General features: G+C 44.0%; 1 protein-coding gene across 1 annotated transcript; it reads left to right on the top strand.

The window, feature by feature from the left end:
- The first annotated feature begins 1,146 nt into the window (after nucleotides 1-1,146).
- On the top strand, nucleotides 1,147-12,704 carry GRAP2 (GRB2 related adaptor protein 2). Its single transcript, XM_032207362.1, has 7 exons — nucleotides 1,147-1,224; nucleotides 4,368-4,459; nucleotides 6,762-6,881; nucleotides 8,044-8,209; nucleotides 9,843-9,974; nucleotides 12,034-12,153; nucleotides 12,525-12,704. Exons 1-7 carry the CDS (start codon nucleotides 1,147-1,149, stop codon nucleotides 12,702-12,704), a joined length of 888 nt encoding a protein of 295 aa, XP_032063253.1.
- The last annotated feature ends 1,873 nt before the right edge of the window (nucleotides 12,705-14,577 follow it).

Below are 14,577 nucleotides of genomic sequence, written 5' to 3'. Positions count from 1 at the left end.
CCATACCTCTGTCTGTAATTTTCACCTTTCTAACCTCTCTATGTATTTCCTTTACTTTTGTGGGAGGTGAAGGTTGGTAATGGAGACTTTGGCTTCAGGATCATTGCTGTCAGATGAACCTAGCTTAGTAACCATTAAAGCTACTTCTGTGTTAGAGTTGTTGGATGGTCTTCACAGTGAGAACATCTTCCAGCAGCACCTTTGATGGACGTGGCACTGCCTAGCTTTTTCTTACTTTGTCACTGTCAGCCTCACTGCTGGGCTGCAGGGTCCACAAGCCAGCCATGGGAACCAAGTAGCTCTCTTGCTCATAGAAGTGGTCCCGAGTTACATGAGCAGGAAGTGGTGAAGAAGCAAAGCTCGTGTTGCTACTTCCCCTGCCACATGTGCTCTGCTGATGAAAAGCAGGCTTTGGTTTGCAGACTGTCTGGTACATTTCAGGCTCCTAGGTTATGAACACTGAGGAAGGGTAGGTGCATGCCTTAAATTTGTCAGTGCTACAGTTTCACACTCTGTTGACTTCAAAACGGGGACTAGAGTCTTTCTGCAAACAGTTTTTCCTAGCTGAAAGTTGTGGTTAGCCATGCTAAGCCATCACAGAGAAAAGTCTCTTTCAACCTTCAGAATCGTGGACTCCGTCCAAGAAAAAATTGTATTTATTGCAAGCTGTTCGTTTTGTCCACTATTTGTCTCTCTCCTGAGATAAAGAGTTAGTCATTGCAGAGGGCAAGTGCATTCTTCTCTTGCATGACAGAATCACTTGCTTTATTGGGAACTGTGTCAGAGTGGTCCTTGGTCTACACAGAAGAAGCTTTTCTCTGCTACCAGGTTATTTGGGTGATGTGTGCAAACTTTTCCATGAAATTGCTGCAGAGGAAGAGATCTGTTGGAATGAGCTTACAGCTGGATTCTTTGAATTACTTGAGCAAGTTACACCTTCTTGGCCATGCCATCTCTTCTGCCTGCTAATGTCTTTCAGTGTCTAGTAACTACCTTCTTCTAATAGTAGGTGCATCATTCTCAACAATGTGCATATCACAGCATTGCCTATAAGCTTTCTGTAAGCTAGACTGAGCAGTCCCAGCAGCTCATAGATGCTGACAAGCATATACTTCTTCCAGCTCTGCCCTGCCACTGAGACACAGCATGGAAGCCATCGCCAAGTTTGACTTCACTGCTTCTGGAGAGGATGAGCTGAGTTTCCAGGCTGGGGACCTACTGAAGGTAAGTGCAGCTCCAAGCATGACTGAAGCTCAGTGCTGAAATTCTGCCAGGTCTTTCTGTGCTCCCATTTGCCTTGACAAAACAGATGAACACAGATGTCCATAAACTGGGATAGAAATGCAGGACACTAGACATCCATATAACTTGCTACAAATCAACCAGCAGCTCCCAGGTCACTCCCCAGTCTGTGTCCACTCCACTTGATTTAAGGTCCCTAAACTACAAATGTAGTTGTCCTACAGTCCCCCAGTAGTCAGCAAGGAAGTATCTTTGCAGGGGAAGAGATCCAGGTCTTTGGCTGAACACATTTTGAAGATTTGGTCTGTTTTCATTGCCTATATAGATAGTCTAGGGTGACTGTGTTTAGGAAGACTTTGTCTAAAGGTAGGCAGGATGAGTGTGGGCCAGACAGATGGCTGTCTTCCTTATTTCGAACCATTAAACTGTTAGAAATGATAGTTGTCATACATTGTGGAACTTATATGTAACTTTTCACTGTAAGTAATCACTGTTAGTTGCCACAGGGGTTTTAGGCAATTGCAAATGGAAGAGGAAATGTCCACAAAACAGTCTGTTATACACATAATGGAAGAGTTTAAGAGGTCCTTAGCTAATAATGTTATATACACCCTGCAGGAATTTAGCAATGAAAGAACAGCAGACTGGCAGAAGTAGAGTTGATCATACGCAATACAGGGCATGTGAGAGTCTCTTTAAGGTTGTTTGGCTTATGTTAGGGTAGAACAGTTCTTGTTAACCCTACTGAAGTCCCATAGGGGACTACTTGTTAACCCTATACCCTAATTACTTATTCACTTCTCAGTCCACAGGATAGCTATTCTGTTTTAGTGCAAAATGACTGAGTAAAACACCTCTCTAAGGCCTTGACCACTTCACTGGCCAGAGCAATGTTGTACAACAGTCAGGTCTAAACCCTCGTTCTGTCAGGAAGCCTTCACTACCTCTCCGTATAGTCCCGGCTGTTCCATTTAATCGCCAGATATTATATCTAAGCCTTGCCTCTTCCATCACCACCATTTTTTATTTTATTGCCCTTTTAATCTTTGAAGCCTAGACAAAGCTAATGGCATCCAGAACTCATTGAGATCAAAGACCATTTTTTTCCCGGAGAGCTTTGAGATGTGTTCTGGAGAAATCACTTGTTCTCTTCAGGGTTGATGACAACTCTCATTCCTGATTCTTCCTTAGGTCAAGAGTAGTCCCCATATCCCTGATATTTACCTGATACCTGCTTTCTTAGGAGTCTGAAGTTTCATTAAGCCCCTGTCTTGGGTGACAGTGTTGGCAAGATCACTTTTCCTTCTGTTACTCCATTTCCCTTCCTGTAAAATCACTATAAGCTAAAGCTTTTCAAATTAAATTGGAAGCTACTGAGGAAAAGTGTCAAATAATGCTACACACCAGTATTAATATTAGTTGTCACTGAGACTTCGCTATCACAAAAGTCAGGCTGCCTCCTGTTTTAACGTCCTTGTTTAATTCGCCTGAGTAACATCTCTCCTTCTGGCGTACGCACACACACACATTCATACCCTGTCCCGAGCCCCCTTCTGCTGCCTGAGCAACCTCCTGACTGTCTTTTCTGATCTGTGAGGGAGATAAGATGAACAGTATTGATGTAGAGATTAGAAAACAGGAAACACGAGGCCCACAACCACCAGTGACAGGAGGAAATCCACCCTCTCTCTCTCTCTCTCTCTCTCACACACACACACACCCCACATCCTTCTCTGAGGGGATGACACACTGAGTGAAACCTTCCAGCTTTTCACTGAGGACCATCAGGTAGGTCCTTCTGGAAACCCTGCTGCCAACAAAGCAGGCCATGAGCCAGAGCAGGGTGTAGCTATCATCCCCTTTGGTTTGCCACAGCAGCAAAAAGGGACCTTCACCCAGCACCCAGGGTGGGTGAAGCAGTGACCGGACAAGCAGGGATCTCCACAGCTTTCAACTCCTCAACTTTTCATTACCCAGATGCACAGAAAAAGCCTGTGTGGCAGGCAAGGCAATGGAGAATCAGCCCCGGGGACAGTAACATCTTGTTGCCAGCACCAAGCAGCTAGAAATGTGTGTTAGGCTCCCAAACACATGAGACTGGCTTACAGAACGAGTATTATTGTTGTTAACAATAGATTTCAAATGAAGTCTTTTCCACTTGCTTTTTGTCTTTTAAAACTGTCAGGGCTCATGCTTTCAGGCTCCTCTCCAAACCCAGAAGGAACAGAAACATGTTCTATTTTATAAAAAGGAATTACATCCCAGGAGCTGGAACATCAAACCAAACGCCACACCATTTGTGGCAAAATCACAAAATGGTTGTATCCCTGTCCTCTCCCCTCTAACGTAGAGCTGTATCAGAGGCCATCAGCCAGGGAGCAGTGAATTTGGGCAGTCCCTGGTCAGCGGTGCTGTCCCTAAGGGCCATTCCAGTCAACATTAATGTCAACACTCGTGAAGCCGTGCCAGTCTGCACTGTGGACTGGCTTCCTGCTGTCCAGCAATCTTGGAAGTGGCTAATAGTGGCTTTAAAATACTTTTTTGCCTCCTACTTTTATCTGCTCTGTCAAGCTCAGGGCTGCTGCAGACTTAACCCACTAAATACTCTCTTGCAAAATGACATGTGAGAACACATGACGATATTCGTGCTGCCACAACACACACACACACTGAGGTATAGCTGTATACCCCTCCATGCACATACATGTTAGAGGAGTTTTCACAGATTTTTTCCTCCCTTGTGAAGCTGACATGATCCAGTACTAACAATTAAAAGCAGCACAGAGAACTCCTTAAACCCCTGTTAAGTCCTTCAGAGCTGATTTCCTCCATCTCACAGACATCAGAGATATGCAGGCTGCATCCCCAGCCACCTGAAACGGCATTCAGATGAAGGGATAAAGGTAACAAGCAATCCGTCTAATTCCAACCAGCATTCTTCATTGCTTTGTTTGCACTCAAGTGGTCATCAGCCACTAACCTTGCTGCAAGGTGGGTGGGAAGTAGAGTGTATTAAGGAGTTCTCTTTCATTTTTTTTACACAAAATCCTAGTTTTCTATCAGAATCTTAGTTCCTTTTGCCTTTCTCAGGAGATGTGTTTATTTCATCTGTCTCTCTGTTGCAGGTTTTGAGCTCCCAGGAAGAGTGGTACAAGGCTGAACTCAGGGGTCAAGAGGGCTACGTTCCTAAGAACTTCATTGATTTCCACGTTCCCCCGTAAGTGTTGCGTGCACCGCCATTGCACAGTGCCACAGAGAGTGTGTCTGTGTGTGCGTGCAGGTAGGCAGGTGTGACAGAGGAAGCACTGGTTATAACATACTGCAATTTAAGGCTGGCAAGGACTGCCATAATGCTATACACAGTTCTGCCAGCGCACCTTATTCCTACCCTGAAGCATCCTGTGTTCTTTCCGAACTGAATGGTTCTCAATGCTCGGCATCACTCTCAAGTGACTCCTTTGTTACTGCTGCTCAGAGGGATGTCACCGGTATGTGGCAGGAACTGCATTTAGCTCTCCTTGGGCAGAAGGAGAATAGGCATGATGTGAAGTCTTGGCAACAGACAGAGTCTGAGCACAAAAGGAAGAGCAAGAACTCTCCCTATAAATGAATTATAAAAAAAAAAAAAAAAAATGTAATCCGCCTCCCCCCTGACTCTTAACTACATTAACTCCCTTTTTCCTACCCTGCTATCCACGTTCCCTCCCCCCACGAAGCGTGTGCGAGTTTCTCTCGATGCACTAGAGGTCAGTGCAATGCTGCACGAAGTGTGACAGCTGGTGTTGCCCGTGGATTGACAGAGACGATAGACCAGACATGTCACCCTGCTCCCACACACATGCAAACACACACACACACACACACACACACACCCCTCTCCACGCTTCGTGACTGCACACGCAAACACGGATCTGTCAGAGGACAGGCATACCCCTCTTCCTCCCTCCCCGCCGTGCGGGTGGCATGACAGCAAGGACTGATAGGTGTTTAAACGCTTGCTAAATGTGCTGTCCAGCCCCGTGCCATAAATATGCCAACGGGTGGCAGTTTTATAACCTTTTTCCTCTCAGTTGGCAGAAATCCTCCCAGAAGCCCCTCTAATTGCCTTCTTTTGTAAAAGTGATGCTGCATTTCAGGAGGAGGCAGAGCATGGACCAAGGCCAGTCCTGCTAGCTATAACACACTCATGCCCTGGGCAGGCAAACTGGGAGCTTGCAGGGATTTTGTGCCCTACAAAGTGCCACTGTCCCCTTTGGAGGTGGCACTTTCTGGACTATTTGGATATGAGCCAGCCTGCCTGGCTGAGCTGAAGGACGTTTTTAGTTTGCTCTACAAATATGGGCTGTTGCTTTTGGGCCCCATGGGGACAAAATCTCCCAGCTAATTGTGCTTGTTCACTCTTTCTCAGGGCTGTGACATCATGCAGGGACACTAGCAGCTTCTTTTTTTCACACACTTTTTCTTCATGATGTTTTCTCTGCGCGAGAACTGTGAAGAAACATTTCCACTTTGACACTTTTCTATGAGTAGCACGTCTGCACTTTGAAGGCCAGACGCTAGAACCAGGTGTAGGGAAGAAAGTTGTGTCCTATTTTTGATGGGCCATTTTCCCCATCTTTGTATTGTCAATAATCATCAAGGGCAGTTATCAATGGTGATTAAAGTCTGATTTCCCTTTTGATTGTTAATCATACATAGATAAACTACGATGATGGTAAGGAGAAGAATAACAAAACTCCAAAGAGGAAATGACAGTCTGAAATGATCAGTCTTTAATTGTAATGCAATACAGGTAATTAAGCATTACATAAGGCAGAAGACTGCAGATTGTAGATCTCATTAGCTGCAGACATATACGAGTGTACATTATGTTTTTTCCCTACTTAAAATTTCCTATTGATACTACCTTATTTTACTATTTATGATGACTTTTCTCATTATTTGTCCAGTGCCTTATACTAACCATTTGTTATGTTTGGTTAAATTTATATAAGCGTACTTATGCATTCTGTGTTTCTGAGATTTTGTGGTATTATAACTCTTGCAAAAGCCAATTTATTAGTACTGAAACTTTCATGCCTTGCTTCTGTTAAAAATTTATGTTTGTCCCTTGCAATATATCCATCACAGTCCAGTAATTTTCAATCAGTTTACCAAGAGCAATTTGATGTATGTCTGAGAATTGTGCGTATATGTACATATATATATACACATTTGTAATTTTAAATTTCCTTGACTAACACCTTACTCTACTGTGCCTGTAATTACACTTTCAGCTGAGTGTTACTTAGCAGGCCAAAGCTTACGTGGTTCTCTTTGCATGCACATGCTTTTACAGCTCAGAGAAAATGGTCTGCCTCCGCATGGCCAGTGGGAGTAGTCATGTGGGATCCTCTGATTCTTTTGTTATGTCTTTCCTCCAACCTGCTTTTTCATGTTCTCCTTACCTTCAGTTTTTCTGTTCCCTAATTTATTTCACCTTCTTTATTCTTGTCTCCCTGGTTTTTCCCACTTGACAGCTGGTTTGATGAGAGGATATCCCGCCACGAAGCCGAGAATATCCTCATGAACAAAGGAGTTGGTTCCTTCATTGTCCGGGCCAGTCAGAACTCTCATGGTGACTTCTCCATCTCTGTCAGGTATCTGCTCTGCACAATGTTTTCCTGCCCCTTTTCCTGGTTAATGGTCTCTTCCATAAGTGGTCTCTTCTAATGGTCTGGCTTCCTAATGACAGGAATCTTAATGTGACATTGCCTCTCAGGAAGTTTGCATGCTGCCAGTCACTGGCAGTGCTGCTGTGTCACATGAATGAGAATGAATTAGGTATCTAATTCCCAAATGTTTCTGTCTTTCAAGTGACACGGTGAACTCCCCATTTCAAAGCTGCATCCCCTAGTGACCTGCTTCTCTGAAGGAGCTGCAGCAAAGCAAAGTGGCACACGGGACATCTCCCACAGTACAAAAAGTGTGCCTTTCATTTGTTTTATTTTCTTGACAGTGCCATTTGCTATATCCAAGAATTCCACTACCTCCAGTAGTGGCATTATTATTAACTTATTTCCCACGGATCAATAAAACAGCCACTGGATAAGAACAGCCTTTTTTTTTTCTTTTTTTCCTTTTTACTAGTAGCCCACCTTCATTTCAGCCACTTAATGCATCTCAGCCTTTCTCAGAGCTTCAAAGCAGAGCTGTTAAATGATGGTTGGTTTTCTGATTTTCCATTAATTGATGTCCAATCAATAATCACTTTTAAATTAAAGTAGTGATTAGCAATGCCCATTCTAAGCATTGTGAAGTTTCTGATTCAAAGAGTTCAAAAATTATCTGGGGAGAATGCAGGAAAACCTTTTGCCAGGAACACTAACTCTGCTGTGGCCACCCCTTTCTGTGTATCAGATGTTTTTTTAAGTCACCCCTTCCGGGTCAGGGTAGACTACAACTGTACCTTTGTGTCTCATACATAGGACAGAATAAAGCTATTAGATATTTGTGGACCTCAAAGTTCCTTTGGCCTTTATTTCAAACGAGAGGCTTTAAAACCCTGTGCTTTGTTCTGATAGCACTTGTGACTGGCCAGCCCTTCAACATTCCATGTTTGTAAATTGATGTGTCATTTGAAACACAGAGCCTCATCTAGGTCCAATACACACAAGGGCTACCACTGGTTTACTTTCCAGAAGTCTAGATTTGGCCAAGTGTCAGAAAGAACTGTTAGGGTTCCCTTCGGGAAAATACTTTTTCAAAGAAGACGATGGTGCAAGCCAGTTGGTGATCTCTTAATTTTTCAACTGGATTCAGGCATGAAGATGATGTGCAACACTTCAAAGTGATGAGGGATTCAAAGGGTAACTACTACTTGTGGACAGAGAAATTCTACTCGCTAAACAAGCTGGTAGACTACTACAAGACAACTTCCATCTCCAGGCAGAAGCAGATCTTCCTGAGGGACGAACGAGAAGAGAAGGTAAACACAAACTATCCTCAGGAGTTCCTCAGGGAGAAACCCTTTTATTGAAGGAATTTAGCTCACAAGAATATCTAGGAGGGAGATCTGTCCTTGGAAACCCAATCATATCACTGTGCTGGTGGGCCTTGCAACATAGATTTTTAGTTAATTAGAGCAGAATTTTCTGATTTTGTTTTGGATTGTGATAGAAAATGCTGCAGATCTGCATAGAGGTGCTTTGCTAAAGCTGTGCTGAGGCCTCACAGCTGAAATCCTAATACGCCTTGCACAACCGAGGGAAGCAGGTCGTGCCTTATGAAATGCCTAGATTTCATAAGGTCTGGTACAAAGTTTGCTGTTAGGCTGTGTCTGAGAAGAATTTGAGTCTGGTTTCCTAGCGTCCTTGAATGTACATAGAGTGCAGCTGTTATTACAGTGGAAAGTTTGTGTGCTCAGAAGAATTACCTCTCTCCTGTTACTTAGTGTAGTAAGGGATGTGGAGGAACCCAAGGCAGAACCTGGTGCAGTGGCTGGTGGGGGCTGAAAAGTCCTGCTGAGGAGAACATAGCAGGTCTGGGAACAAGCTGTGCATTCAGGGAGGACGTAGTAGGTGTTTAAGAAGGCAGGGAAATCCCAGTCCAATGAATGCCTGGTTTTGTGCCAGGAGAACAAGCAAATGACATAGTAACGCCTGCTATGCGTCGCACACACAATAGTGGGAGTGAACGCACCTGGTCACTGCAGTAACCAAAGTCCTGCTTTACTGGGAAACGGATTCTAGTATTAAATTACCAGGATGTACAGGTAGAGGCGAGGCAGAAAGTGCACAAATTGCTCACTGCAGCAGGAGAGTGTTATAAGCTGCATGTGGGTCATTCTTTCTGGCTCAGATAAAAGAGAGGATTTATTTTTCAGTCTGAAGGAAGAGCTTGTGTTGTTGTCTCTTTCTAGCCCACTTATTCAGCACTTTAAAAATGCATTAGTAGGATGTAAAATAGACACTATGGGACCTATGAGAAACAGATCACAGCAAATAATAGTTTGGGGAAGGAGAAAGAAAGACTGAATTCATGTATATCTATCAGTAAGACAACCTGTTTGGGCTGACTCTGAGCAGGGAGAGAAAGGGAACAGCATTTGCTCCAAGATGCAGACAGGCAAATAAAAGAACAGGAGTCAAGTTTGCTTTGGCAAATGCTCTGTATATTTGTTATGGTGATAGGCTCAGCAGGGTATGTTTAGCGCTCATCACAGTGGGGTTTCAGTTCACAATTAGAATTTCTAGATGCTACAACCATATTACAAAATGATAGTAATATATGGATTTTTGTTATGGATTTTTTACAAATGAAGGTTAAGGGCAGTATTTCCAAAAAGATTTTGCCTCCTATGCTGGTCCTCACATCAGTGATCACATTTCCAGCCCAGCATCACCTTTTACTACCCATTCTTCAAATGGGGGATGGGGAAGATCTAAAATATGGGATTCTTTATTTGTCCTTCTGTTCAGGGAGGCAGGAGCATACCTTTGGAAGAGCCTCTAAGGTGAAGGGTAGTGATAATTATCAGTAGGTAATGATTGCTAAGCTTCAGTCAGGGTTGTGGTGGGAAGCAAAACCTGACCTCACTTTTGGGATCTTTCTTCCATCAGGAAAGGCGTGGTGGGAGTCTGGAACGGATGGGATGGGACGCTCTCCATCTGGGTGGAGCATCTGGAGAAGCTCATTCTTCTATATCCAGGAGATACGTTGATCATCCAGTCCCTGTACTGCACCAGCAACAGGTACTACCAGGAAAAAAAAGCCTGGGCACATGAAACTGGCCTTGATTGCTTGGTGGCACGGGAACACTCACTTTATCAAAATCTGCCACCCTGAGTCTGCTTTAGGAGGCAGAGTCAGTTCGATCTTCATATGGAAGTAGCAACAATGATGGCATTGGCCTAGGCAGATCTTTTGGGCTGAAACAAATGCCAGCTTTTATTTAGTTCTGTGATCTTTGGGACTTACTGACAAACCAACAACAACAAAAAAAAGAAATTAGCACACTGTAGCCCTTTCACTGGGAACCTGAGACTATTGAGCTCCACCCCAAAAAATTGAAAGCAAGGGTAGTGTCTTGTGACAGTTTGGAAAAACACTCCCAGATCTGGCGCACACAAATAGGTGGTTTCAGGAACTCCTCTTGAGTCTGTAGGACAAGTGAAACCTTGCTGCCTGTTTCTTCTCTCTTATTGCACTGACAGTCTGCACCACACAACACATCGGGGATTAGAAATGACTATGGTAACCCTAGAAAACCATGGCTTCCTCCAAAACATTCCTCCTCCTGTTCTGGGCCCTTTCTATTCCCTCTCATCACGTTGCACCCCTGATGCATGATGTTTCTTTGCTCTCTTGGTGGCACAGGAATGGAGAGGACAACAGCAATCCTTGGTGACGTCTTCACAGTTCTTCCTGATTAATTAGGGTGGAAATAGTTTTCCCAAAAATCCCAAACACAGCATCCTGCGAGCCTCTACGAAGAAAATTAACTATCCCAGCCAAAGCCATAACACTGGGGTTGTCTCATGTCTCTTGGCAGAGACAGTGTAGCATCAGCCAAGGAGAGGACTTGTCTTGATGAAGGCATAAAATCCAATGCCACGTCCATTGAGGCAAGAGAACTCCTGTATCACATGGCCAGGGACAATCATGAAATGGCTGTTCTCTCTTCAGACAAGTAGCATCGCCTGTCAGGGGACTGATGATGGAATCATACAATCTCTGATAAAGCTGAGGATCTGCACTCTTTGGAGCACTGTCTATGCCTGAGTCACATTCGTTACAGAGCAAAAAGTCTCAGAGGTGTGAAGTGTCCGTGCAGTAAATCTTGCAGCTGCAAAGCCAAATTGAGTTCACTCACATCTAGGCAGGGACAGCTGAGGTGCAAATTGTGCCCCAGTCTCAGGGACCTTTTAGGCTGACAAAGGTGTAAGTGACACCAAGGGAGCATATAGAAGAGTAAGTGCAAGAAAATCAGCAGCAAGAGGGAGAAAACAATAGCTGCTTACAGCAAACACAAGCTGTTCTTCCTCCCCTCTGTTGATACAACTGATCAGATCTTGTGTCACTGAAGTACTGCTGCAACCTGAGCTAACATGATAACAGATTCTGTCAGACTGTTATTGTAAAAAAAAAAAAAAAAAAAAAAAAAAAAAAGTAAAAACAATTTCGGTGCATGTAAAGGCCTGAAGAGCTGAAGGCACTAAGGCACTCAGCACCTCTTGGTTGTGCAGACAATAGAGAACTTGCTCCCTGGATGATTTGTATTAATATGACTTGAGATGTGCAGTCATACGCAATTTTTTTCTATGAATGTGATTTTGTCCCTTTCCTCTTCCATTAATTGAGCTACTGGATTCAAAGGCCTGTTCCCTGCTCTTTACAATGTGGGGCAGCCCAAAGAAAAAGTAAAATAGGGAGACTGGGTCTTAATAACTCCAGAAAGGCAAAACTCCCCTTGTTGAGCTGGCTTTTCACCTGTGATTTATAATAGCCTTAGGTTTTCTCCAAAACTCCCAGAAGCCAAAAAAGCCACTGGCCCCTTTTCTCAGTAGATGTGGAAAAGTGTCCACATCTCAACTTCCAACTTCTAAGAAGAAAAATCCAAAATAGAACAGTCTAAGTTGACCTCCTCCATGAGAGGCATTGCTTCCAGGACTGCAACATAGGGACTGTACTGCAAGCTGACTTTTAAGATGATTTGCATGAGGCTTGGACCTTGACCACCTTGACTCTTAAAGTCCCTCATTCTTACACCTCAGTACATTCATGACTTTTCTCTTGCTGTTGTCTTTCTAGGATAGATATGGGGGGAGTCTGGACAGGAAAGAAGGGCTGCATGGACTAAGGAATCACGGCCAAGGAAGTGCAGCAGCTATGCAACGGAGACACACAGACCCCCTGCACCAGCAGACACCAGTAAGTGATGTACCTGCAAGGCCCAGCTCACTGGGTTCCTTATCAATGGCAAGCTGTCTAGGCAATGCTCCCTGCACAGAGGTTGCATGAGGAATAGTGTGTTATGGCTGTTGAGATATATGTTAGAAGATGTTCCTGAGTCTCAAGACTCTATCACAGCTGCTTGAATCTGGTTGAATCCATATGAGCCTAGTTCCAAGTCTGTTCTCAAGATCAGTTTTAGTTAACATGCAGAATTATTAGAAGAGGGAACTTAGCATGAGCTCAACACAATAAGCATCTGGGGCTTTGTGAGTGAGCCTGAGCTCACCAGTGGGTCTGGATCAAGCATGTGATTCCTTGTTCCCTGCCTGTCTCTGTCTCCTTCCCAGCGAACGCTATGGGTCCGTGCCTTGTACGACTTTGATGCTGTGGAACACGACGAGCTGGGCTTCCGCAGCGGAGACATCGTAGAGGTTCTAGACAGCTCCAATCCATCGTGGTGGAAAGGACGTCTGCGTGGAGAACTGGGTCTCTTCCCTTCCAACTATGTCACACCAGTGCTCCTGTGAGGGCACAGTATGCCCCGGAGGGCTGTATCAGAGCTGCTCTTCTGACATGACTGGGACAGAGAGGGAGTGAATCTTCCCTTGCCCCCAGGACATATGGTGTTTTTGCTTTTGTCTTAATTTATTGGGAATTGATCTTCTGAAATGCTGGTAAGAAACAGAACCCTTTGAAGAGGGTGGGAATTTTTTCCCGTTTTGTACATCCATAAAGGGGTAGGGAGCAAGAAACCTGGACTGTTTACTGAGACCTTGCCGGATCCTCCCTGCCCTGTTATTACTTTGGCTAAGTATTGATAACTTCCTGCAATTAGGTTTGTTTTGTGGAAATGCACCTCAGACAAGTCAGGTTTCAATCTTTGGGTGGCACTACCCCTTTCTTTTAAATCTGGTTGTACTCATGCTCCCTTCAGGCTCCATTTCACCTTTCTTTCAGAGGCAGGACTAATGCCAAGGTGAGTTAAATGATGATTGTTAATTACATTAATCCTTCAGGTAGGGATGGCAAGTAAGGGGTACTTAGGCTGAGGTGCAAGGCAACCTTGACTTTTCTAAATAGTTTTTGGCCTGCACCTGTAGTACTTTCTGTGAGCACTGAATGTGTGGATACACCGGATGAAGGGATGGGGTCCTGGAAGCTTCTGTACAAATAACCAAGTGGTGAAGACACAGGAGGGTGAGAAGCTAATTTCATGGCTTCTTCAGATAGTCTTGCTCTCCTGCACCTCTGCCTGCACCCTGCAACAACAGCTTGTCCCATTTTCAATCTGCTTTCCAAGGTACCTAAACATCCTATTAGACATCCTGGTTAGAGCAGGTCAGGCTCTAAAACTACCTGAACATCCCCTGGATTGAATAACAGTGGATATCCTTTACTGATACCATTCTAAAACTGAGTTGGGGAGGGGTTGAGGAGAAGAGGTTTTTCTGTTTCGTGCCAGAAGTTCTTTCCCTGAGAAGGTGGGGTGTTCAGGATCACTGGGTATACAACTCTGGCTTGCCAGTGGAATGCATCATGCGACTTGTTGAGCTGTGACTTTACAGTGTGCAGACAATAAAGTTGTGGCCATTGAACAGTCTATTCTCTGTTCCAGTTTCTTTTAGATGAAATAAGGTAAATGAATAGGATTTCAAATCATTGCTGAGTGAATGCCAAGATGTGATACAAATATACTGCAAATGCACATTAAAATGATCCAAACCCTGAGAAAGAGATACTGCTGCCTAGCCACCGCTCATGCAAGTTTATATTAAACAAGCTGCCTGAATTTTTCACAACATGTGGAACCTCAGCAGTCAGCAAGGAAGTGATGAATTATCATTCTGGGGAAAGAAAGAAAAGGTAAGTGAAAAAAACTCTAAAACCAAATCAGACTCAGCAAGAAAAATGTTCTTATCTTTTGTTAGTCCTAGTGGGAGAAAAAAATCCAGGAAATAGGTTCTTGGTGCAGTCCAATTCAATGTAGCTGGCCTAAATAAAGCTGCCAGCTAGAGAGAGTATTAGCAGAAAGGACCCGTTGTCAAGGATTTGAGAGAACTCCACCAAAAGCAGATTATTAATGGTTGAAGTAAAATGAGAATAATTAACAAGGCATATAAGCCCCTAAATAGAAGAGAAAACTTTGAAAAACACATTAAGAGCTAATCTCCATTGGCTACACGGGTGGCTCAGGAAACAGGGAAACACCATATGGCTTCCTGAGCTGTACTTGGCCCTGTTACTCTTGCAGAGGCTCTGTTCTGGGCCTTTAGCATCTCACCTTTAAAGAGGAGTAAACTCCATGTGGCTTTGTTTGGAACAATCTACATTATATCATGGGTTGATGTGGGGGTGTAACCTCTGTAAGTCCACAGTTTTGAAATGTTTTGTTTTGATCCA

This window comes from Aythya fuligula, chromosome 1, assembly GCF_009819795.1.
Source record: "Aythya fuligula isolate bAytFul2 chromosome 1, bAytFul2.pri, whole genome shotgun sequence".
NCBI lineage: Eukaryota > Metazoa > Chordata > Aves > Anseriformes > Anatidae > Aythya > Aythya fuligula.
This window is presented reverse-complemented; position numbering and strand designations above follow the sequence as displayed.